The sequence below is a fragment of the Anomaloglossus baeobatrachus genome, chromosome 1, assembly GCF_048569485.1.
Source record: "Anomaloglossus baeobatrachus isolate aAnoBae1 chromosome 1, aAnoBae1.hap1, whole genome shotgun sequence".
NCBI classification, from domain to species: Eukaryota; Metazoa; Chordata; class Amphibia; order Anura; family Aromobatidae; genus Anomaloglossus; species Anomaloglossus baeobatrachus.
Window position 1 is genome coordinate 507,639,440 of NC_134353.1, and position 26,775 is coordinate 507,666,214.

The following is a 26,775-nucleotide window of genomic DNA, read 5'->3' on the forward strand; positions in this document are numbered from 1 at the left end:
AGTAGCCTGACCAACACGTTGACTGAACATGCTGTCCTCCTCCTCCTCCTCCTCCTCCTCATCTACCCTGTCCTCTGGCCAGCCATGCTGAACCGAGGATATGACTGGTGTGCATGTCATATCCTCAATTTGGCCGGAGATTTGCTCCATGTCTTCATCCTCCTCCTCGTCATAGTCCTCCACTGCACGTTGTGATGAGACGAGGCTGGGCTGTGTGTTATCACCCACACCCACTACTGTTTCTTGCTGCAACTCATCGCGCTCCGCCTGCAATGCATCATGTTTGGTTTTGAGCAGAGACCGTTTTAGAAGGCAGAGTAGCGGTATGGTGACGCTAATAATGGCATCATCACCACTCACCATCTTGGTGGAGTCCTCAAAGTTTTGGAGGATGGTACATAGGTCGGACATCCATCTCCACTCCTCATGTGTTATGTGTGGAGTTTGACCCATTTCCCGACGGCTTAGGTGATGCAGGTACTCAACAACTGCCCTCTTCTGCTCACATGTCCTGACCAACATGTGCAGAGTTGAATTCCAACGCGTGGGGACATCACACACCAGTCTGTGAGCCGGAAGATGCAAACTGCGCTGAAAGCCGGCAAGGCCGGCTGAAGCAGTAGGTGACTTTCTAAAATGTGCAGACAGGCGGCGAACTTTTACCAGCAGATCAGACAGCTCTGGGTATGACTTTAGAAACCGCTGAACCACGAGGTTGAGCACATGGGCCACGCATAGAACATGTGTCAGCTGGCCTCGCCTCAAAGCCGCCACCAGCTTCCGGCCATTGTCACACACGACCTTTCCTGGCTTTAGGTTCAGAGGTGTGAGCCAGTGATCTGCCTGCTGTTTCAGAGCTGTCCACAGCTCTTCTGCATTGTGGGGTTTGTCACCTATGCAGATTAGCTTCAGCACAGCCTGTTGCCGCTTCGCCGAGGCAGTGCTGCAGTGCTTCCAGCTTGGGACTGGTGTGGAGGGTACAGTGGATGAGGATGCGCAGAAGGAGGAGGAGGCTGAAGAGCATGACATTCCGGAGCTGTAGAGTGTGGGTGAAACACTGACTGAGGTAGGGCCTGCAAACCTTGGTGTGGGAAGGACGTGTTCCGTCCCTCGCTCAGACTGGGTCCCAGCTTCCATAATATTAACCCAGTGTGCCGTCAACGAGATGTAGCGGCCTTGCCCACAAGCACTTGTCCACGTGTCTGTGGTTAGGTGGACTTTGGGTGAAACAGCGTTGTTCAGGGCACGTGTGATGTTTTGTGACACGTGGTTATGCAACGCGGGGACGGCACACCGGGAGAAATAGTGGCGGCTGGGGACCGAGTAACGTGGGACAGCTGCCGCCATCAGGTCGCGGAATGCTTCTGTCTCCACCAGCCTAAAAGGCAACATTTCCAGCGCAAGCAGTCGCAAAATGTTAGCATTTAGAACTGTGGCATGTGGGGTGTTGGCAGTGTATTTGCGCCTGCGTTCAAAGGTTTCCTGAATGGATAACTGAACGCTGCGCTGGGACAAGGACGTGCTTGATGATGGTGTTATTTCTGCGTAGGCAACTGCAGGTGCAGGACCGGAGGAGGCTTGTTCGCAGGCAGCATGGACAGGGGATTGGCTCGCATGCACAACCAGCGAAGACGTAGCAGTGACATTAGCAAGCACTGCTCCTCGACTCTGTTGTACTTCCCACAAAGTCGGGTGCTTGGCTGACATGTGCCTGATCATGCTGGTGGTGGTCAGGCTGCTAGTTTTGGTACCCCTGCTGATGCTGGCACGGCAGGTGTTGCAAATGGCCTTTTTAGAATCATCTGGATCCAACTTAAAAAACTGCCAGACTCGGGAAGACCTAACATTTGTACAGGCACCTTGTGTCGTGTTGTTGTTCCGGGGAACGGTTGCCTGACTTCTGCCTGGAGCCACCACCCTGCTTCTTACTGCCTGTTGGGATGCTACGCCTCCCTCCCCCTGTGCACTGCTGTCCTCGCTCTGCATATCCTCCTGCCAGGTTGGGTCAGTTACTGGATCATCCACCACGTCGTCTTCCTCTTCCGCACCCTGCTCCTCCTCCTGACTTCCTGACAATTGTGTCTCATCATCGTCCACCCCTTGTTGAGACACGTTGCCAACTTCGTGAGAACGTGGCTGCTCAAATATTTGGCCATCTGTACATACGATCTCCTCATGACCCACTTCAACATGAGCTGGCGAGAGGCCAGAATGTGCGAATGGAAACGTGAACAGCTCTTCCGAGTTTCCAAGTGTGGGATCATTAATGTCCGAGGACGTGTACTCAGCCTTGTGGTAGGAAGGAGGATCAGGTTCTGAAATGTGCGGTGCAGTATCACGGCTACTGACACTTGACCGTGTGGAAGACAGAGTGTTTGTGGTGGTGCCAATCTGACTGGAAGCATTATCCGCTATCCAACTAACAACCTGTTGACACTGGTCTTGGTTCAAGAGCGGTGTACTGCTGCGGTCCCCAAGAATTTGGGACAGGACGTGCGAGCGACTAGATGTGGCCCTTTGTTGTGGCAAAATTAGAGCTTGCCCACGACCTCGGCCTCTGCCTGCACCACCATCACGTCCACTTCCTTGTTCCTTGCCAATGCCCTTGCGCATTTTGCAATGCTGTGCTGACGTGTATTCACTAGACTTGGGCGTTATATCAAAGTTTGTGCAAATCGTGCACCTGTACGCTGCCACCGACAGGCACACACGTGCGGTTTTTAAATGCAAGCACGGACGCACTAAGAACCTAACACAGGTTTTAGGAGCAAAAATTAAGAACTCTGACACTATCAGCCACTGCTGACTGACGTGTATTATACACTACACTTGTGCGTTATATAATATTTTTGTAAAAACGCACACAAGTGCACCTGTACGCTGCCACCGACAGGCACACACGTGCGGTTTTTAAATGCAAGCACGGACGCACTAAGAACCTAACACAGGTTTTAGGAGCAAAAATTAAGAACTCTGACACTATCAGCCACTGCTGACTGACGTGTATTATACACTACACTTGTGCGTTATATAATATTTTTGTAAAAACGCACACAAGTGCACCTGTACGCTGCCACCGACAGGCACACACGTGCGGTTTTTAAATGCAAGCACGGACGCACTAAGAACCTAACACAGGTTTTAGGAGCAAAAATTAAGAACTCTGACACTATCAGCCACTGCTGACTGACGTGTATTATACACTACACTTGTGCGTTATATAATATTTTTGTAAAAACGCACACAAGTGCACCTGTACGCTGCCACCGACAGGCACACACGTGCGGTTTTTAAATGCAAGCACGGACGCACTAAGAACCTAACAGGTTTTAGGAGCGACAATTGCTGAGAAGTCTGACACTATCAGGACTGTTTTAGACTGTGTACACCAGCCCCAGATATGATGAAGGCTGGTATACGGTCACCACTAGGAATGGCTATATACCCTGCCTGCCTGCCTGCCTGCCTGTATACTGCTACAATAGTCCTGACAAGGACTCTTTTGGTCACTAGCCTGTATTCCAACCTGGCTATACCCTGCCTGTATACAGCAACAATAGTCCTGAGAAGGACTCTGCTACTGTACTCCGACCTGGCTATACCCTGCCTGCCTGTATACAACTAGAATAGTCCTGAGAAGGACTTTTGGTCACACTGTTTGCAGCCCTGATACGGAAATAGCTATAAAGGGCCGCAAAACTTTCCCTGAAGCAGCGACACTCTCCCTGCACTGACTGTCTGGATAGCTGTGAGCAGAGCACAGCGCGCCCGCCGGTATAAAGGCTCGGTCACGCTGTGCAGGCCGGCCAATCACTGCAATTCCACAACTAACAGGGCTGTGGCATTGCAGTGGTCTGCCAGCCAATCCCTGCATGAGGGCTGGCTCTCAAAAGAGCGCCAACATGCAGGGATGAAGACCACGAGTACAGCACGAGTATCGCGAGATTACTCGGTCCCCGCCGAGTAGACCGAGTACACTGATACTCGTGCGAGTACCGAGTAGTAACAAGCATGCTCGCTCATCACTAATCGTCACCTGACGCCTTCAGTCAGGTACTGTCATGATTGACTCCTGGCTCAGCTGGAGCTGAGTCTTTTTTTTAGTTTCACTTCTGATTCAAGTCACGTTAGGAGTTAATCCTTTCTGCCTCGTTCTGGAGGTCAGGCTGCTTTATTAGGGCACTGTTTCTCTTGGACTTCGCCAGTGATACTTCTGGCTCTGCTGTGTTCTGCTCTTGAGTGACCTGTTGTCTGCCCTGCCCCCTCCTGACCTCCGTGTTCACCTGACCTGTTAACCTCCTCTGTTGTCTGTTTCCATCAGTGTCTCTACCGCTGTCTCCCTGTTCGTTCCTTATCTGTTTCCTTTATTCTGTCTTGTCTTCCCACTCCCCCTCGCTTCTAGGCTCTGATTTCCCAGCTACTGACTATTTGCTTCCCTCTGACTACATTTAGACTTTTCCCTTGTGTACTTACAAGACCTCATGTTGTGACACGGCTTTCTGACGATTCTACTGCCATCTGGTGGGCTTTACTAGTATTACCTCTGCTAGGGAATTCCCTGCTCATACGTTTCCTCCACTTTTACGCCCCCTAGTGGTTTACCAGCTAACTACCTTCTCAGATAGTTTCAGGAATCCTCTCAGTCCCACATTACTGCGCTGTACTGCTATTGTACATCTTAGAGTACAGCGTGACAGGTACGCACTCCGCTGATGGCTTCGGTCCTCATCCCTATCGAAGGGGAGATCCTTTCTCCCAGTGAACTGGCTGGTCCTGACCACGGACGCCAGCCTCCTAGGTTGGGGAGCAGTGTACCGGCACCACACTGCTCAAGGACGTTGGACGCCCCAGGAGTCTTCCCTACCCATAAACACCCTGGAAGTCCGCACGATCTTCCTCGCGCTCAGAGCGTTCTGCCCTCTGCTAGCGGGTCGTCAGATTCGAGTCCAATCGGACAATGCGACAGCTGTAGCCTATATCAATCGGCAGGGGGGCACCCGCAGCAAAGCGGCTTATCTTGAGGCCCACAAGATCCTCAGCTAGGCCGAATCGACGGGATCAGTGATATCAGCAGTACACATACCGGGGGTAGAGAACTGGGCAGCAGACTTTCTAAGTCGCCAAGGCCTGACCGCCGGAGAATGGTCTCTCCACCCAGATGTGTTTCTACACATCTGCACTCGCTGGGGCACACCAGACGGGGACCTAATGGCCTCAAGGTTGAATGCAAAGGTACCCGCGTTCATAGCCAGGTCACGCGACCCGCAGTACATCGGCGCGGATGCTCTAGTCTGTTCCTGGCACCACTTCCGCCTGCCTTACATATTTCCACCTCTACCCCTGTTGCCGCGGGTGATCAGGAAGATCAAGGCAGAGGGAGTCCCGGTGATACTGATAGCACCGGACTGGCCCAGGCTCGCCTGGTACGCCGAATTAGTACAAATGCTCACAGGCGCCTTCCAGACATCCCAGACTTGCTGACCCAAGGGCCCATTTCCCATCAGAACTCCAGAGCCCTGAACCTGACGGCATGGCCATTGAGACCTGGGTATTAACAAGAGCAGGGTTCTCCCCCGCGGTTATTTCCACCATGATCAGTGCCCGAAAGCCTGCTTCATCCCGCATTTACCACCGTACGTGGAAAATCTTCCTTTCATGGTGCAGAGAAACTAACGTCCAGCCTATGCCTCTGGCCATCCCCAGAATTCTCGACTTTCTACAGTCTGGCTTGCAAGCGGGGTTGGCTCTCAGTTCCCTTAAAGGGTAGGTCTCAGCGCTCTCAATCTTCTATCAATGCCGCCTGGCTCAAAAACCGCAAGTCAAGACCTTCCTCCAGGGCGTTTCCCATCTAGTTCCCCCGTATAAACGGCCGCTGGACCCATGGGACCTCAACCTCATTCTGGACGGTCTCCAGAGGTCTCCCTTTGAACCCCTTAAGGAATCCTCCCTTGCTCTTCTGTCCTGGAAGGTAACATTCCTGGTGGCAATTACGTCCATCAGATGGGTTTCAGAGGTAGCAGCACTCTCTTGCCGCGAGCCTTTCCTGATCTTTCACCAGGACAAGGTGGTTCTGCGCCCCCTTCCGGATTTCCTTCCAAAGGTTCTTACCCCATTTCATTTGAACGAGGACATTGTTCTGCCTTCATTTTGTCCACACCCAGTTCATAGGGTGGAAAGGTCTCTGCATTCGTTAGACCTCGTCAGAGCTCTCAGATATTACATATCCAGGACAGCCCCCTTTAGGAAAACTGACTCTTTGTTCGTCATTCCTGAGGGGCCTAAGAAGGGACAGGCAGCTTCAAAGGCGACTCTGGCTCGCTTGATTCGCTCTGCGATCCAGGAAGTCTACCGCCTGCAACTCAAGCCCATTCCTAGTGGGCTGTGGGCTCATTCCACGCAAGCAGTTGGCGCTTCGTGGGCCATTCAGCATTAGGCAGTGGAACAGGTGTGTAAGGCTGCGACCTGGTCTAGCCTACATACTTTTTCAAAGCATTACAGAGTCCATACCCAGGTTTCAACAGAGGCAAATCTGAGTAGGAAAATTCTGCAAACGGCAGTAGAGCACCTCTCTCAGTAGGCGCTCCAGGCTGTCTGGGACTGGTTCCTAGTCCTTGGGTTGTGTTGTCTTCTTTTAGGTTTCCCACCCATGGACTGCTTTTAGGACGTCCCATGGTCCTGTGTCCCCCAATGAGGCGTCAGAGAAAAACTGATTTTTGTGTACTCACCGTAAAATCGTTTTCTCTTAGCCATCATTGGGGCACACAGCACCCACCCCGTTGCCCTGCGAGGCCTTGGTTCTCTCAGTACCTTATTTGGTTTTGACTCTTTTCTCATGTTCCTCTGTTGAGAAGTTTTTTTACTGCTTTTTTCTCCTACTGCTTGTGTACTAAAACTGAGACTGCCTGGCCCGGCCAGGGGGTGTATACTGCAGAGGAGGAGCTATGATTTTGCATCTACTTAGTGTCCTCCTATGGATAGGCAGCATAACACCCATGGTCCTGTGTCCCCCAATGATGGCTAAGAGAAAACGATTTTACGGTGAGTACACAAAAATCCGTTTTTCTGCACCAAATCTGCATTTCTTGGTTAAAAATCATATAACTACAACATCAAAACCGCATCTTGATTTGATGTGGTTTTTTGCCAGAAGATGCAGCTTTGGTGCAGGAATACGGTGTAAGAATTTCAGCACCAAATTTGCATCTCTTGGCAAAAAAAAATATGATTTTCTGCCAGGAGATGCAGGTTTGTGAATTTAGTGACCTCACCTGAGGTGAGGTTCCTGAGTTTAATGAGGTCATTTGAGATCAGTGTACTTGCAGTCACAGGTGGGGTACCATGGGAACCCCCAGCTATGACCGCTGATAAATTAAGTGACTTCACCACTCATTACTGCGGCTCATTCACTTTTGTCCTGAAGCCCACAGCGTGTGGACATGTTCTTGGGCCGTGCACTGTGATTTCAGTATGTATGTAGAAGAGCCAGAATTGTCGTGGGACCTAAGTGTTTGGTGATAATAAACGGGTGAAAGAGAGTGGGAGGGTTTTGTATTTTATTTCAAATAAAGGATTTTTTTCACTATTTTGTTTATTTTTTTTCACTTACAAATTAGCAATGTGTGGGTTACATAGATGCCTCCCATTACTAATCTAGGGCTTAGTGACAGCTGTGAGCTGTCATTAACCCCTTATATTACACCGATTGCCTCTGCACAACGCCATACCATGATGAACTGGATAAAGTTCCAGGATTGTCACACCTAATGGATGCGACAATTTTGGATGACTGCTATTTTTAGGCTGCGGGGGCTCAATAGCCATGGACCTCTCCAGCCTGCTAATACCAGCCTCCAGCTGTCGGCTTTATCATGGCTGGGTATCAAACTTGGGGGGACCACACGACAGTTTTTTAAATTATTTATTTAAATAATTAGAAAATGCTGCATGGGGTCCCTCTTATTCTGATACACAGCCTAGATAGGCACATGGCTGGGAGCTGCAGTCTGTAGCCATATGCTTTATCTGTGCTGTACTAGATATCACAATATACATCTTTAGGCTGTAGAAATGCACACAGCCTGTACGATTCTAAACAGAGATGCCAGGACTCACAGTGGGCGGAGGAAGCACCACATATGCATGAGGGTAATGAGCGGTCCTGAAGTAGTGTTATAGCCAGCGGGAGACTCTGTAAGTATAACACGCTTGCTTGCTTTATTGCTATTTTGCTATTTTTATTTTTATATTGCTATACTTTCTTTTTCTTTTAATTTTTTTTAGTTACCCAGATTGCTGGATCTGGCTACTTACCCGGAGTTCCCTGAAAACTCCGGACCCAGTATCAGTGTAATGAGTATCCCACGCAGATTTTTACATTCCAGATTCACCCATCACTAGTTCTCACTCAACTCCTTTGACAAAAAAAGAAATAGATTATAGATCTCAGAAAATCATGACAACTACCAATGTTCTTTTCAAACTTTAGATTTTTATTCACCACTTAAATAATAAAATATAAAAGTTTGCTAGCACCGAAATAATACTGACCCAAAGAATTCTGTCTCCAGGTCATTTTAACTCCCAATGATTGTCGTGAAACAAACCCCAAAAAACAATAGCGTAATTGCGTTTTTCTTCACCATTTTATTGCACTTGGATTCTTCTTTTCCTTGTTATAGTATATTATATTTTACAATGAATTATGCCATTCAAACTTACAACATGTGAACGGAAAAATAAAATTATTATGGAAAGAAAGAAGAGGAGAAGGGAAATTAAACTGCAAAAACAAAAGATGGCTGCACGATAAAGGGGCTAATGACATTTGTACTCAACTATACTTTTATAATAGGGATTTAAAATATTATAAATTCTACAGCTATTAGTGTGATGGTGAAACCTTTATTATGTTTTTTCCCCAAGTCTGTCTCAAGGCATACTGTGACTATGAGTTAGAGGTTCCCATCATTGCACCTTGTTTGAATCCTAAAGATAAAGTAACCAAGAACTGTGTTAATCTTGCACCAGAAGAATTATCACCTGCTTCTACAACGTGAGTTTCATTGACTCCTATCTAATATATTGTTCGGGACAAAATATGCTTACCTTTCTTTTATAAAGTGAGTTAAAATAAAGCAAAGCTTCCTGCTTGGCCGGGATTTACACATATTTATAAAGTATGAATGTTTTGAAAAATCTCAAAATGTTCCTTCATTTTAGCCACTGTGCATGTAGAAACCAATAGGATGGCCTGGCATTAACTGAGACATTGGCTGAAGCTAAACTAGTTTTGATAAATTCTTGCCATAGTCTTCATTCTTCTGTCCTGCAAATCTGTCATGTAAAAATCCACATCCTGGCACTGACTGACAGACAGTTTTCCACTGATGCACTGCTGAGCCAACTGTCAGTCCGTGTTGGGGCGGGGTTACAGTTACGTACTGAAAAGTGACTGATGTTGCTCTTGCATGACTGAGAGATAGAGGCTGCAGGGAGGAATAAAGTTAATTTCCATCCGGCAGCGGGGTTCTCAGTGCAGCGCCTGGCCGGCATCATAACACTATAAGCCTGCATTTTAACCCCATATCTGTAAGTTAATAGTGTTCTTTTGCATGAGAGGTTCCCTATAGACCATATAGCTACATAAAATAACATCTTGGATTCACCTTCACTATCAGTGCCATTCCAGCAGTGCCGACACTGGGTCTTCTGAGCCATTGTTGTTCACTCTCAAGTTTCGCTCTCAGTTTTTAGGATGGCACTGTAACTGTAAAGTGAGAGCTGCCGCCACTCTGACTTCCTTCAGATGTCAGTTATGGTGATTGACAAGGGGCTGTCCATGTATTTACTATATAAAAGTATTAAAAAAACTTTAAAAAAATGACTGTGGGATCGAATGAAAAAAAAACACATTTCCGCCATTGTTGCTCAGATTTTGTTCACAAAAAATAAAAAGTTTAACTTTTTGCTAATGATGTTTTGTGCTCAAGTTTTCGCATTACAGATGGTGATACAGATATTTTAGAAAGTATGGTGAGCGATATGGCTGGGGAACCACTGTTACTTAAAGGTAATATTACTATAGGAAATTTAAAGCAGTCGAGTGTGTAATAGCTTACCTGTGTTAAACTTACTATGTCTATAATAATGTGGATATGAGCAAACAATGTGATATTGCAGTTTGAGGAAAATGCAACATATTTGATGAACTATGTGAATGTCCGTAGGTAAACTCCAAGCAAATGCTGAAAATGTAAATTTTGGGCACATATATGAAACTCATTATTGTTGCCAGCAGATCATACAGTGTACTAACATACGTAGTATCCCCTATCCACCATGAGTGCCGAATGATTTGTGTGTAGTCAAATTGCAACTGGCTTATGCCCATGTAAATGGACATTTAGCTGCCATAAATAGGGAGTAGCACTCTCATATTGACTTGAGAGTCACCATAATAAATCCTTTAAATGCTCAGAACATAATTCATTCTGAAAGTAAAAGCCCACAAGAAGTAATAAAAAAAAAACACGTAGGGGCTGCATGGGGTAATTTAATTGTTATCATAAGTTAATCAGATTAGGTTTTAAAGTAGACTAATGGTACTGCACTATAAGGTTAAGTTCCAACAATGAGTTTTTTGGTGAGCTTTTGATTCTGCGTTTTTTCGCTGTGCCAAAAAACTGTGCCTTACAGTTTTATTTAGCATTTTTTTGATGCAGTTATTTCTGAACAAAAGAAGCTGCTTTAGGCTATGTTCACACAGGGATTTTTTGGTAAGTTTTTTTCCCGACCAAAACCGGATCTTGTGGTAGGAAATCTTCTTTGAGTCATCTGCGTTTTTGCTGCAAATTTGGTGCGGATTTGCTACTTTTTTTTTCTATAAATGGGTTGTATCAATGAAAAAACGCAGCAAATCTGCAGCAAAGAATTGACATGCTCATTCTTTAAAAACCTGACCAAAAACGCAGGTATTTGACAAAACAGTTAGGGAAATAAGCTGATGCGTGTGTGTGTGTGTGTGTGTGTGTGTGTGTGTGTGTGTATGAGATTTCAGAAATCTCATAGACCTTTGCTGGGACTGTAAAAAGCAGCTTTTTATTAGCATGGATTTGCATAAAACCAAGGCAAATCCACAGCTAAAAAACACAGCAAAAACTTACCAAAAAACCCTGTGTGAACATAGCCTTACAGTTTCAGCATAAGGTATGAGATTTCAGAAATGTCATACATACGCAGCTTTTTTCTCCTGGAGCACTGCAGCATTTTTGAATTTCAGGAGCAAGTAATTTCTTTTAGGATTGTCCTGCCCTCCCTCCTTAATTTTAGTTATTGCAGGGTCATTGCGGCTGTTGGCGGTTAGGGTGGGTCATCGAAGTTGGTGTAAATTATTACTGAGGGGGTTCATGGAAATATGGATCCCTTTCATTGGCCGGTTTGGATGGTAGTCTGGTGATTTGGTCCCGGGATTGGTAGTTATCACTTCCACCCCTTCTATTGGTGGTCTTGAGTTGGTGGTTACGGCTGGGAGCAAGTGTGGTTCAGGGGGAAGGTAATGTTAATAAGGTACCAGTTAATCATCAGATTTGTGAGATTCGAGACCACACCATATTTAAGTTCATTTCCTATGTGTATATGTTTAATAAAGGCTGTTGTGGCCATTTCATCCAACTTTGTTGTAGGTGTCTATTTCTTAAATTATTAAGGTGTTAAGGTAAAAGGTATTGGAGGGGGGGTTACCGTAGTTCGACTATACCAAAGTCATGAAATTTCTAAATTTTCATGCACATGTTGCTTTTTCTCTCTCATTGCACTCTGATTTTAGTAGATAAGTAGGATTATGCTGCATGTGATACAAACATTCCCTTTATACACTCAATTATAGCTATGTTTTATTGTATGACAGCTGTAATTTACTGTCAATTGGAGTAACTACTGGTATGTGTTGTATCTTGTAGTTCCACTAAGTAACAATAAATCAGAGCACCTTACTATTAAGGAACTGAAAAGAAGAATATCCGTCAATCCAGACAATTCTGTTGGTCTTACTTTGGAAGAAGAATGGAGCAAAATGAGATTGAATGCAAAAGACCAAAACATCATAGAGCAATTGAAAATAGATATTCCCATTACAGAAAACCTTAATACGACTGAAATTGAGTCATTCAAGACAATTATTTCTGACAAGCTGGAAAGTAAGTTCATACTGGGCAGATAACCAAACCATATTCAATTATATATATTTTGCCAGTAATATCCTCAGTTTAACATTAAAAGGTAATCCTGAAAGAGATGGATAAAGACCACTAGAAAAATAACATAATGATGTTATTAATAATAATGTTAAAATGTGTAACCTTTTTTGTATATAAATAATATTACTCACTACTGATATTTCAGTTATGAATTTATAAAATATAGAATTCACGCACACAAACGTATTTGGTGTCCATGTTTATCAGTTCCCAAAAACATTGTCCATACTCTATGAGACGCTGGTATGCATTTGGGCACCTCCAACGTTCACACAGGGAGTTCCTCTACTTATTTTCATATGAAAAAAAATTGTGGTATGCTCCAACACATGATTTATGAACAGTATAATCACCTACAAGTAATACTCTGACAAATAGAAATGTGCAGAATTATCATATAAACTACATCAAACCTGGGCAGGAAAGCCAAAGGGTTGGAAACAATATTGTAGTGCCTATGAGTGGGGGGAGCCCGTTGCTGAGGGTACTTTCACACTTGCGTTGAACGGTATCCGTTGCATTGCGATGTGTAACGGATGCAACGGATGTGTTGCATATAGTGGCACAACGGATGCAACGGATGCTGCAAAACAACGCAATTCGTTTTGATTTTTTTTTTTTTTACAGTTTTACCAGCGGCAGACTATTGTGAACGATCAGCTGATCGCTCCCAGTAGCCGGCCGCCGGGTGATCAGCTGATCGCTCTAAGTAGCCGGCCGCCGGGTGATCAGCTGATCGCTCCCTGCAGCCGGCCGCCGGGTGATCAGCTGATCGCTCCCAGTAGCCGGCCGCCGGGTGATCAGCTGATCGCTCCCTGCAGCCGGCCGCCGGGTGATCAGCTGATCGCTCCCTGCAGCCGGCTGCCTGGTGATCAGCTGAGCGCTGTCACTTGCCGGCGCCCGGGCATGCCGGCGGGCGGGCGCTCAGCTGAGCGCTGTCACTTGCCGGCGGCCGGGCATGCCGGCGGCCGGGCATGCCAGCGGGCGGGCGCTCAGCTGAGCGCTGTCACTTGCCGGCGCCCGGGCATGCCGGCGGGCGGGCGCTCAGCTGAGCGCTGTGACTTGCCGGCGGCCGGGCATGCCGGTGGCCGGTCGCTCAGCTGAGCGCTGTCGCTTGCCGACGGCCGGGCGCTCAGCTGAACGTTCGGCCACCGCGAGCCAAAATAAAGTTTGATTTAAAAAAAAAAAAAAAAAAAAGAGCATGCGCAGTGGAATCCAGAGGATTCCGCTACTCAAAATAACATTACATGCTACGTTCCTCCCGCTGGGCAGAAGCAACAGAGCGTCGCCCAGCGGAAGCAACGCAGGTCCTTTTGGTACAATCCATCACCCATACAAGTCTATGGGAAACAGCGGAATCCGTTAACTGATTCCGCTGTTTTCCAAAAGGGCGGATTGTAACGGATGGAAATAAACGCAAGTGTGAAAGTACCCTGAATGGTACCATGATTCCCCACCCTGGTTTCTGAATTTGAACTGTATTGGCATCCCAAGAATGCAGATACCAATGAATATAATAGTGGAGGAGAGAGCAGTTGGCTTCCTCTTTAACCATTAAGTCCTCTGTCACACTCACGTGCCGCCGCTACGTGTTTGCCATTTTTTACATGTACCAGCGGCACGGAGATACATACAGCAATGCTACCCTATTGTAGCAGGCACACACACGTAAAACCACACGGAACGTGTGTCCGTTTGTACGTGTGTGCGTTTTTCTACACGCTGACATGTCAGTTTTTCTCCGGCATCACGGGTGTCATACGGGCCGCACACGTACCACACGGATGTAGTGTGGATGTGGTCCCGTGTGACACGCGCCGGAGTAAAAACACGTCGGAGAAAAACAAAAAAGCTTAACTCACCTTCTCCTGCCTTCCTGTCTCTGCCGCTGCTGTCACTTTCTGCCAACCGCCGCTCATTATTCTCATTTAATATTCACTTCACTACAGCCAGAAGCAGCAGCAGCGGGGAGTCGGCAGGGCTGGAGACCGAAGATCAGCACCACAGACAGCAGAAAGAACCACGTGAGTATGCAAATTACCTGTTCTCCGTATGTTATCACGGATAGCACACGGAGAACACACGTGGCCCGCACGTACCAGAGATACGTACTTACCTACACGCAACACACAGGGAAAATGTGTCTCGCGGCACGTGCGTGATTTTCACGTGAGTGTGTCGGAGGCTTAAGGCTGTTCCTCTGAATATCAGGGCAGCAGGTCTGATGATTTCACTACATTGTGATTGCTTTGTGGAACCTTAAGGCTGCTTTACACTCTACGACATCGCTCAAGTGATCTCGTTGGGGTCACGGAATTTGTGACCCACATCCTGCCACTTTAACGATGTCGTTGCGTGTGACACCTATGAGCGATTTTGCATCGTCGCAAAAACGTGCAAAATCGCTAATCGGTGACCTGCCCCCCTATTCCCAATTATCGTTGCTGCTGCGTGTAAGATGTAGTTCGTCGTTCTTGCGGCAGCACACATCACTATGTGTGACACCGCAGGAACAAGGAACCTCACCTTACCTGCAGCCGCTGGCAATTCAGAAGGAAGGAGGTGGGCGGGATGTTACGTCCCGCTCATCTCCGCCCCTTCGCTTCTATTGGGCGCCCGCTTAGTGACGTCGCTATGACGCCGAATGAGCCGCCCCCTTAGAAAGGAGGCGGTTCGCCGGTCACAGCGACGTCGCTAGACAAGTAAGTAGTGTGACGAGTCTGAGCGATGTTGTGCACCACGGGCAGCGATTTGCCCGTGTTGCACAACCGATGGGGGCGGGTACGCACGCTAGTGGTATCGATATCGCAGCGTGTAAAGCGGCCTTTAGTCCATACTGGAGCAGCGCATATTGGGGAATGGGGCAAGGTGTTTTTTCTCTTTATGTCATTACTTGTGGAAAGGCACTGTGGCAGTGTGACAGAGATTTTCACAAGCCTCGCCAACTGTTATGGTTGCATCAGGTTTTGTTCAAATGACAGGTTCTGACACTCCACCTGAGTAATTTTCTGGTGTCTGGGATCAACACAGGCAGACTCGGGTGTCAGCCTACTGTATGCTGATTCATAGGCAGGTTAGCAGTAAAGAATTTCTTGTTAAGCGGGCTTTACACACAGCGACATTGCTAGCGATGTCGCTGGTGAAAGCACCCGCCCCCGTCGGTTGTGCATCATGGGCAAATAGCTGCCCGAGGCGCACAACATTGCTAATACCTGTCACACGGACTTACCTGCCTAGCGACGTCGCTGTGGCTGGCGAACCGCCTCCTTACTAAGGGGGCGGTTCATTCGGCGTCACAGCGGTGTCACTAAGCGGCTGCCCAATATAAGCGGAGGGGCGGAGATAAGCTGGCCAAACATCCCGCCCACCTAGTTCCTTCCTCATTGCGGGCGGCCGCAGGGATGGTGATGTTCCTCGTTCCTGCGGTTTCACACATAGTGATGTGTGCTGCCTCAGGAATGACAAACAACCTGCGTCCTGCAACAACAATGATAATCGGGATAAAGCCAGCTTTACACCTTACAATTAGGTGTACGATCTCGTATGCGATGTGACACGCCCAGGTCGCATATGCGATTTAATGAGATTGTACGTAGGTCGTTCATTTGCTGTCACACGTGCGTTAGTAGTCTATGTTAAATTGATCAATTTTGTGTGCGATCCTTTAGATCATGTGTTCTGTGACGTATGCATTGGGCACCCTTTTTTTTTTTATTTATTGACTTGTCAAGCGTGTGTAATGTGTAGGGATGCGTTTCTACTATGTCATCTGCCATTCAGCTCTGCTACATGGCCGCTAACAGCAGACACAGACAGCCATGTAGCAGAGCTGAATGGCAGATGACAGCAGACACAGAAACAGCCGCACGATCAGAATGAACTCGGATTAACTTCACCCGACTTCATTGTCATGCTGCGGCTCTGTCTGTGTCGGGTCCTGATTAGCGGTCACCAGTGAAGGACTCACTGGTGACTGCTAAACTCCTGAGTAACTGAATTGAGCAGCCCTCTCTCATATGCTTACCGATCCCCGATCACCGGCGCGGCGCTGCACGGCATTCACACTGCTCCGGCGGCTTTTACTATTTTGAAAAAGCCGGCCGCTCATTAAACAATCTCGTATTCCCTGCTTTCCCCGCCCACTGGCGCCTATGATTGGTTGCAGTGAGACACGCCCCCACGCTGAGTGACAGGTGTCTCACTGCACCCAATCACAGCAGCCGGTGGGCGTGTCTATACTGTGCAGTGAAATAAATAATTAAATAATTTTAAAAAACGGCATGCGGTCCCCCCCAATTTTAATACCAGCCAGATAAAACCATACGGCTGAAGGCTGGTATTCTCAGGATGGGGAGCTCCACGTTATGGGGAGCCCCCCAGCCTAACAATATCAGCCAGCAGCCGCCCAGAATTGCCGCATACATTAGACGCGACAGTTCTGGGACTGTACCTGGCTCTTCCCGATTTGCCCTGGTGCGTTGGCAAATCGGGGTAATAAGGAGTTAATGGCAGCCCATAGCTGCCACTAAATCCTAGATTAATCATGTCAGGCGTCTCCCCGAGATACCTTCCATGATTAATCTGTAAGTGACAGTAAATAAACACACACACCCGAAAAAACCCTCCATGTCCGGCGTAATCCAGGGTGGTCCAGTGTCGCTTCCAGCTCTGCTGCATGGAGGTGACCGGAGCTGCAGAAGACACAGCCGCTCCTGTCAGCTCCACGCAGCAACTGAAGACAGCCACGCGATCAGCTAAGCTGTCACTGAGGTTACCCGTGGCCACCGCTGTATCCAGTGACAGCGGGTAACCTCAGTGACAGCTCAGCTGATCGCGCTATTCCCTTCATTAGCTGCGTGGAGCTGACAGGAGCGGCGGTGTCTTCAGCAGCTCCTGTCACCTTCATGCAGCAGAGCTGGATGCGACGCTGGAGGTCCGTGGATTACGCCAGACATGGAGGGCTTTTTCGGGCTTATTAAAGTGGTGAACCAGGGTATATGTTTGTGTTTTTTATTTCTAATAAAGGATTTTTTCGAGTGTGTGTGTTTATTTACTGTCACTTACAGATTAATCATGGAAGGAATCTCGGGGAGACGCCTGCAATGATTAATCTAGGATTTAGTGGCAGCTATGGGCTGCCATTAACTCCTTATTACCCTGATTTGCCAACGCACCAGGGCAAATCGGGAAGAGCCGGGTACAGTCCCAGAACTGTCGCATCTAATGTATGCGGCAATTCTGGGCGGCTGCTGGCTGATATTGTTAGGCTGGGGGGCTCCCCATAACGTGGAGCTCCCCATCCTGAGAATACCAGCCTTCAGCCATATGGCTTTATCTGGCTGGTATTAAAATTGGGGGGGACTGCATGCCGTTTTTTTTTAATTATTTAATTATTTATTTCACTGCACAGTATAGACACGCCCTCCGGCTGCTGTGATTGGGTGCAGTGAGACACCTGTCATTCAGCATGGGGGCGTGTCTCCCTGCAACCAATCATAGGCGCCGATGGGCGGGGAAAGCAGGGAATACGAGATTGTTTAATGGGCGGCCGGCTTTTTCAAAATAGTAAAAGCCGCCGGAGCAGTGTGAATGCCGTGCAGCGCCGCGCCGGTGATCGGTGAGTATGAGAGAGGGGGTAAGAGGGATAGACTGACATGACATTAGTGAATGACATGCAAAAAAGTCTTGGGTGGTGCATTTTATTCTCTAAGGAGTGCCGGAGCTATATCTATTTATCTGAGGTCTATTTTTCTCCAGAGCACCCAACTAGATAGTGAGCCAGGCTTATTTTTTCTATTAGTGAATGACAGACATTGTGAGGCGCCTGAGAACACAGCTTTTCAGCTGCGCTCTGAAGCGGACCTTTTTTAAGCTGCGGTGCAGAGCGCATACCTGCGCACATAGCCTCAGACATCAAAATCATATGAGGGATGTCACACGTTTCAATTGACTAGGTTCGTACAACAAAACGTCCAATGTATGAGGAATAAACGACGTGCATGCGATCACCGTATTTGCGTTCAATCTTGATCGCACGTAGGTGTCACACGCAAATACGTCACGAACGATGCCGGATGTGCGTCACTTACAACTTGACCCCGACGACGGATTGAAAGATTTATTGAAGCGTGTAAAGCAGGCATTAGAACGACGTGTCAACGATCAACGATTAGCTGAGTAATTTTGATCCTTAATGGTCGTACCTGCGTTTCACACACAACAACGCCGCTAACGAGGCTGGATGTGCATCACAAATTCCGTGACCCCAACGACATCTCGTTAGCGATGTCGCTACGTGTAAAGCCCGCTTTAGTCTCCTTTGATCACATGTTGTAGGGTAGCCAATCAGATCTGCTCTCCTCCTATTTGTTAGCTGAATCCTTCCACCTATGGCAGCTATAGTTTATCTTAGTTGGTCTGGTGAGGTGTGGTTTTCTAGACTATCTGGTGGATCTCCTGGATCTCTTACTGTCTAATCGTGTGTGTGTGTGTGTGTGTGTGTGTGTGTGTGTGATTGTGTGTGTGTGTGTGCAGTGTGTAAGAGTTTTGGTTTTCCCTTGTCTGTCTTTATCTGTGGTTAACATAACACTCCTCCATCCTTCCCTGGTGGGAGGGGGGGATATCAGTTTAGGTCTTGTCAGGAGCATGGCCAAGAACGGGACTCAGGCATCCCCACTATTAGGAGTATGAGTATCCCTGAAGTAAGGGGTAGCATAGGGCTCCCTAGCATGAGAGATAGGGACATGTCAATTGTTTTTGCCATTTGGGTTTTGCACTGCAAAGCTGAGTTTTTGCCCAAATTTCTGCCACAAAAAGGCTGCAGTTTGAACTGCATACTGGGGTTTAGAAACCCGAATTCCCATAGACTAAGCTTGAAAAGCAGAACACATCCATTTTGGCATTAAACGCTGCAGTTGAAAAAGCAGGTAAAAAGCAAAGTGGGGCCCTAGCCTTAGGGTCCCTATCCCTTGTTATTTAACAGTCAGATTGTGACCTGGAGTCATCATAGAATGCTTTTGTTCTGTGGAGGGATCTTCTTTAGGTTCTCAAAGAAGTGATGTGGTTAAAAGATCTGACCAGTTCATTGTTGAGGCGGCTTCCTAGTTTGTATATACTGTATAACTTTAAAAACAATTAAGCCACCACACAAACAATCAAAAAGACACCCAAGAAGATGTTTCAGGAAAAATACAACCAGCAATTTCCTGAAGAGTCTTTCTATAGAAAATTTCTGCAGGTTTCACCTGCATCCTAAAGACATTATGTGCCCATACCCTGAGGCTATGTTCACATTTATACTGAGCTCTCTGCTGAGCACTTATGTGGCAGTTTCAGTGTATTTCCCCAAAGCACATGATTAAGACGAAACCACAGGCAAAACAATTCGCTCTAATAAAACAGATTGGTTCACATTAGTCTCCGTCAGCGTTCTATTGCAGCAGTTTCTGACTTTTTATATTTTTTTTTAGCACACAGTCTGGCCAACTACAGTTGTGTGTAATCCTAAAATGATGAAACCGCTCCAGAACAAAGGCCAGATGGACTCAAATCTATTTCAGTCAAAATTATGCTCCAAAACTCAAATAGTACTTCTTCCCTTTCAAGCTCTGCCATTGACTGAAACAGCAGTTTTTGACCACATAAATGGGAAATTGGCATATTTGGTTCCAATGACAATGGAAGGTAAATAGAACAAGGGGGTTACCATTTGGAGGTTAATATATCAAGAACTAGACAGATTTGAACATTATTTATATGGAACAATTGAATAAAATTGCATATCATTTTATATCATTTTGGTAAAAATCCTTCAATGATTCATTATACTACAACAGTTTAGACTACTGTATACTTCCAACTTATCAGGGAGCAATTTGGGGAAACCTCATTTCTGTTTCACCATGACTGTGCTCCAGTGCACAAAAGAATATCAATAAAGTCATGGTTGAGGGAGTTTGGTGTGGAAGCATTTATCTGGTGTGACCTCAAACCCATCAAATATTTTGAAATTAATTAGAATAGAGATTAGAGCCAAACTCTCTCTTCAAACATCAACTGAGCTGCCAAATTCTCTTCTGGATGAATGGGCAAAAATTCTCAGATACTCGCTAAAATCTTTTACAAAGTCTTCCCAGAAGAGTTCAATCTGTTTTATCTGTACTGTGGGGACCTTGGCCAATTCCATATTGATGCTTCGAGTTTTAGATTGAAATATCATAAAAGCTCCTGAAGATATCCATGTAGTCCATATACTGTAAGTAACATAGAGAGGATTTTCGATTCAGGCCTCCCTCTATAATTTAGAAGAAGAGTCAAATCTATCTGAGTTTCACAATCTTTAGTAGTTATTCTGATATTTAACGCTCCTGTTTTCTGAAAAACTATCATTTCATATGTAAGAAATTACTAAGAATCCTAACTTACTGTTTTCAAAAAGGGTACATGCACTTTGTTGGAGTATAACTTGTGGAGTTAGACATGTGTCTAATTCATGTATTGCTACATGTATGAGAAATAATAATCATTTTTGTGTCTATAGCACCAGCATATTCTACGGCACTTTACAATGCAGAGGAAAGGTACAAATAAAACAAGACAAGCAAGACAAGACAAAGCAAGACATTGCAGAGTAGTACATTATTCAATACATAGCAAGAGGAGTGAGGGCCCTTCTCACAAGCTTACAATCTATGAGGATGTAGGGGTGACACAAAAGAGGTAAAAAATAAAAAGTATAAACTAGAGAGTCCAGCTCCAGAGACTTATGAACCTCATTATTAGATAAATTCTCTGGTATACGGCATTGCCCAAAATATTAGATTATTCCTCTACACTTTTTAGACATCGCAGCATCCTTAGTTTGTGATACCTTTGTAAGGTGCATGGACTTCCCCTTAGGCCTCTGTTACACGTCCGTGAAAATCAAGCACGTTTTTCACGGACGTGTCAAAGGTGCGTATTGCCCTTTGTGTGCCGTGTGTATGGCACACGTGTGTTCTCCATGTGTTATCCGTGATAACACACGGAGAACGGGAACTTTCTGCTCACCTGTCCCTGGCGTCGCTGTTCGTGGTGCTGATCTTCGGTCTCCGGTCCTGCCGACTCCCCGCTGCTGCTGCTTTCGGCCCGCAGTGAAGTGAATATTCAATGAGCATAATGAGCAGCGGTCGTAAGCAAGTGACAGCAGCGGCAGAGCCTGCAGGGCTGGAGAAGGTGAGTAAAGGTTTGGTTTTTTTCTCACAGACCCATGTCTTCTCTCCGGTGCATGTCACACGGAACACATCCGTGTGGTCCGTTTGCATTATGTGTGACACGTTTGCGTTCCGTGTGACACCCGTGATGCCGGAGAGAAAAAGGACATGTCGGCGTGAGAAACACACGGACACATGTAAGTACGGAACGGACACACGTTCCGTGCACAAATACTTACGTGTGTCCAAAACCATAGGAATACCTAGGTCTATGTGTGTACGTGTCTCCGGTACGTGAGAAAATTGACAAACACGTACCGGAGGCGCGTACGTATGAAAGAGGCCTTAAAAGGACAGTTATCACCCACTGGGCTGGAGGTCAGGAAACCCCATTAGGCTATGCAGTCGATCAGAGGACAAAGCAGCACATGGTTGGCCATGCAGGAGAGCACAGGACCACGCAACACATGCACATCCACAAGGATAAGCAGACGGCCAGGGAGATAATAGCAGTGGTATCCCTGCTGGGTTAGGGGGAGAGGAGAGTGCTTGGACATCGGTGCTAGGATGCATCGGAACGCCGTCATGTACAGAGACAGGAACGCTGGTGCTACACCCTGTAAGTGAAAAGAAATATACAGAAAAATCCTTTATTTGAAATAAAAACAGACACCCTTTTTCACCCATTTATGAGACCCGAAAACACGATGATTCTCAGATCTGCTTCATCCAGAGGTGGCAGTGACAGAAAACATGACCAGTCACTGCAGCCAGAGGGCAGCGGCTGTGAGAAGTTCTGAAGTCAGCAAGTGCACTAGCGTTAACAGCCGGGGCTCCCACAGTACCCTCTGTGACCACCGGTGAACTAGCTGCTGAATTGCCAGACTGCTCTGCCACCTTGTCACGCAATCTGGCACGGCGTAATCCGGGGACAGAGCAGTCCAGTAGCAAGTTTACCAGCGATCACAGTTGGTACCTTGGGAGCCCCCGACTGTGAATTCTAGTGAACTCGTTGACATCACCACTTCTCACAGCCGCTGCCCTCTATGTGTTCTGTGGGATTGCGAGATATGGTGGCAGATCAATCTGGCAGCGAGTTCATTTGCAGTCACAGAGAGTACTGTGAGAACCCCCAGCTGTGATCTCAGGTGAAAAGAAGTGGTAAGATGCAAGGAAAACACATGACATGATGCATACCCAATGAAGTTAACACATTATTTTATTAGCATTTAAATAAAACAAAATAACACAGGTAAGCATATGAATAAAATCATTAAAAACAGGATTAACACACTTAGGAGTAAGGCAATAGGGCTGGAATAAATAATCCATTAAATATATTCACCCCTCTATCAGACACCAATAATGATGTACCAGACGTTACTACACCAAATACATGTGTACATCAATAAATAAGTGATTGCACAAATTCCCTGGGATTTTATAAGTAAATTCCATACAGGAGAATGAATACAGCCATAGGTTACTAAATATAGTTGAGAAAGGAAGATATACAGTATGTGCAAAAACAGCAACAATGTATAGGTATAATACTCTACCAAGGTACTGAGCAGTGCCTGATGCCAGTAATCCCAAATTCCCACTAGTGTCACCACTTATGCCGCTTCATCAGGGGTAAACTAACCTGTGCTAGTACAAAATCTTAACTAGCCCAGAAACAACAGCAACAGCAATGGCAACAGCTACAGATTAAGGCCATGTACACACTGCGTTTTTTATGAGCTTTTTTGCGCGCTTTTGGATACAGATTTCTCACAAATCTGCATACCTTTTCTTATACCAGCAAAGTCAATGAGAATTCTGAAGTGTTGTGCTCATGTTGTTTATTTTTCCTTGCAGATTTGGTGCAGAAAGTAATCTTCAACATGCCAATTCTTGGTGTGTTTTTGCAAGCATTTTTCTGCCCTTACACCCATTGACTTCACGAAAAACATGTCAAAAACACAAGGCAAAAGGGCAGCAAAAGCGTACCACATTTTTTATGCGCTTTTGTATCAGAAGATGCAGATTTGGTGCTGAACATTTCTGCATCAAATACTCAGTGTGAGCACATAGCCTAAATATATATGTGACGCCCTGGTCGGGCTAGGTAGTCACAAATAGGGTCCGCATTACACCCTTCCCTCACAGGTAACACACAGCCAACCTTAAAACCCTAGTCACCCCCCTATGGGCTTGATAGACACACCAGGGGGCGGAACCAGGCGGTTGGAAGATGCCCACCAAGGAGTTTTAGACAGCCCGGGGCGGGGAAAAAGTCAGATCAGTGGTAGAGTTCAAGGAGAGTGGAGGTCAGGCCTGTGTCTGGGCCTGAGACAAACTGACAAGTACCAGGGTAGGAGCCCTGGTGCCTTTGGCTAGGAGGCAGACGGCAGTCTCCGTCTGCAGGAGCCGGGAAGACCACTCGGTGGAACCATGGTGGACCGGGACAGGGTTGTAGCCCGCCGGTATCGACCCGGGGAACCGACTCGGAACCCGAAGCACACAGGGGGGTACTCAGACCCTGAAGCTAGCTCCAGAAGCAACTGGAACTGGTTAATTAACTGACTGCGGCCAGGACTAGAGGTCCTGTCCCACCCAAAGTCCTGATTGAAGGCAACAGCCCACCGAGAGGGATAACAGGCCACCGCCATGGCTCAGAGATCCCACGGGCCAGCGTCTGTGGGCAAAGGGCTCCTTAGGCGACACTTAGCCGGGAGCAGACTCCTGAAGTTGCAAGCACAGGCAGTCCACCATTCTAAAACAGGTGCAGGAGAAAGACAGAGACCACCAGCTGCGTGGGGGAACCCGAACGCAGCTGGCTGCGGGCACCGACCACCATCACCTTGGTTTACCAGAGACTTGTGTGTTTTCTAATAGTGAGTACACCAGCACCCTGCAGTCGCCCATCTCCCTGCACCGCCAAACCCCAACGGGTCCCGGGGCCACCATCCCTGCCCACGGAGGGGTTAACAACTTGCTGCTCAACATCTCCCCCGGGTGCCCCGTAACTGCAGCGGTGGTGTCCAATATCACTAGATACCGTGGGTGGCGTCACGAACTCCGTACGGCCCAGCACGTACATATACGTCTTACATCCACCATCCCATCACCTATTTTACTTGAAGTGACCGCGAGACCCTCGAGCTACCCACAGAAGGACCGGATCCGAGCAGCTCGGCTGCCGAGAGTGGGGCGGTACATATACATGTGTGTGGGGGATAAGTAACTCACATAGCGCTCCACATGCGTTTTACTGCACTTCAGATAGTGGATCATTGAAGTAGTATAGTACCAAAGTGACTATGCCAAAGGCAGGTACACGGCAATAACGACTGCAAAATGAAGAAGGTGAGGCATTAGCAGAGCCGTGCATTCCTCTCCAAAGAATAACATATTGGGAATGATGTAGCACCATAGCGATAGTGTCAGGCTGTGTGCACACGGTGCATTTTTGCTGTTTTTTCTAGCAGATTTTCACATATCTGCAAGGATATCCTTATGCCAGCAAAGTCTGTGAGAATTCTAAAGTGCTGTGCACACGTTCAGGATTTTTTCCTTGCAGGCTTTGTTGCAGAAAAAAACCTGAAGCATGTAAATTCTTTGTATGTTTTTCTCCTGCATTTGTACCATGCAAAGCAATTTTAAAAACGCATAAAAAAGCAAGCAAAACGAGGCAAAAAAAAATGCGTTTTTGACACAGCATTTTTCTTGCCAGAACATGCACATTTGGTTGCAAATTGTATGCAACCAAACCTGCAATGTGCACGTAGCCTTACGCTGGTTTCACATCAGCTTTTTTCTGCCGCACTGCCGGATCCAGTACAAATACAGTACAGTTCAATACAGTTCACAGGCATTGCGGCAAGCCCTGGTCACATGCTGTCACATGCTCCGGTCACATGACCGCATGTGACCGGAGCTTGCCAGTGAACTGTATTGAACTGTACTGCACTTGTGCTGGAACCGGCAGTGCGGCAGGAAAACGCTAATGTGAAACCAGCCTTAGGAGGAGGTACAAAACAATGATAGCTGCTAAAGATAGTATGCATCTATTTTCCTGTCTCCATTTAAAAGTCATGCCCCAGACAGAGTTACTTCTCTCTATAAAATTTGGTCCTTTTTTATACTTAATTTCTTTATCAAGTTTGGTGATAAGGTCATTAAGTTTTCCTTGAAAAGGTAAGACGTGTTTATCATAGTCAAATTTGGACAACTGTTTCTCCAAAGATTTAATATAGGATTTAAGAGTCAAAAAAAGTTCTTTATCATGTTTTAGAAGCAAATTGATGAGGATATTAAAATATTGTGCCAATCCAGGCTGACATGTGGATCTAAAAGAGGGAATTACTTCCCAAAAGGGGAAAATTTTGCTCCATAGGCCCTGTAGGTAAATTGAAGTGTTTAGATATTCTTCTAAACTGCATATATTACACCAAACTAGTATTTTGTGGGAGTCACCTCAGGTGAACTCGATGCTGGACTGCCAGACTGGTCTGCCACAGTGTCACGCAATCCAACAGTCCAGCAGTTCTGCAGCAAGTTCACCTGAGGTCATAATTGGTGGTTCCCATGGAAGCCTCACTGTGAATGTAGGTGTTGGATTGCGTAACATGGCAGCAGAGCAGTCCAGCAACTAGTTCACTAACAGTCACAGAGGATACCGTGAGAATCATCAGTTCTGACCTCAGGTAAACTTGCAGCCAGACTGATGGACTGTATGGCATGGCGGCAAAGAAGTCTGGAAATCCAGCATTGAATTTCCCTGTGGTCACAGAAGGTACTATGGTAACCACCAGCTGTGAGCTCAGGTGAACTCCCTGTCAGACTGCTCTGCTGCTGTGTCACACATTCAGACAGTTCAGCAGTGAGTTTACCTGCGGTTATAGAGGATATCATGGTTTGCCCTGGCTGTGAACTCTGGTGAACTTACTGACGTCACTTCTTCTCATAGTCGGAGGCTCCCCCACTGGCTTCAGTGTGTTCCGGAGATTGCAGTCACGGTTCACGTTTTCTGTCACTGCATCCTCTGGATGTAGCAGAGTTAAGGATCATCGTGGGACGTCATTGTGGATTATGTCACACCTGCAGGGGAGTTTTAGGGGCTAATAAATGGGTGTTTTTTTATTTAAAATAAAGGATATTTCTTTGTTTGTGTTTATTTCTTTTCACTTACAGGGTTAGTACTGGGGGTGTCTCATAGACACATCTCCATTACTAACCCGGACTTGATGCCAGCTGTGATTTTTTTACATCATATCTATCATCAACCTTATACAGTGCCTACAAGTAGTATTCAACCCCCTGCAGATTTAGCAGGTTTACACATT

General features: G+C 46.6%; 1 protein-coding gene across 1 annotated transcript in view; it reads left to right on the forward strand.

Moving 5' to 3' along the window:
* SHOC1 (shortage in chiasmata 1) overlaps window positions 1-26,775 on the forward strand; it is a 525,180-nt gene that overhangs the window by 181,745 nt on the left and 316,660 nt on the right. The window contains exons 10-12 of the mRNA XM_075348066.1: window positions 8,923-9,052; window positions 9,990-10,069; window positions 11,958-12,194. Of these exons, the coding sequence (XP_075204181.1) occupies window positions 8,923-9,052; window positions 9,990-10,069; window positions 11,958-12,194 (447 nt within the window). The remainder of the gene's footprint in view (window positions 1-8,922; window positions 9,053-9,989; window positions 10,070-11,957; window positions 12,195-26,775) is intronic.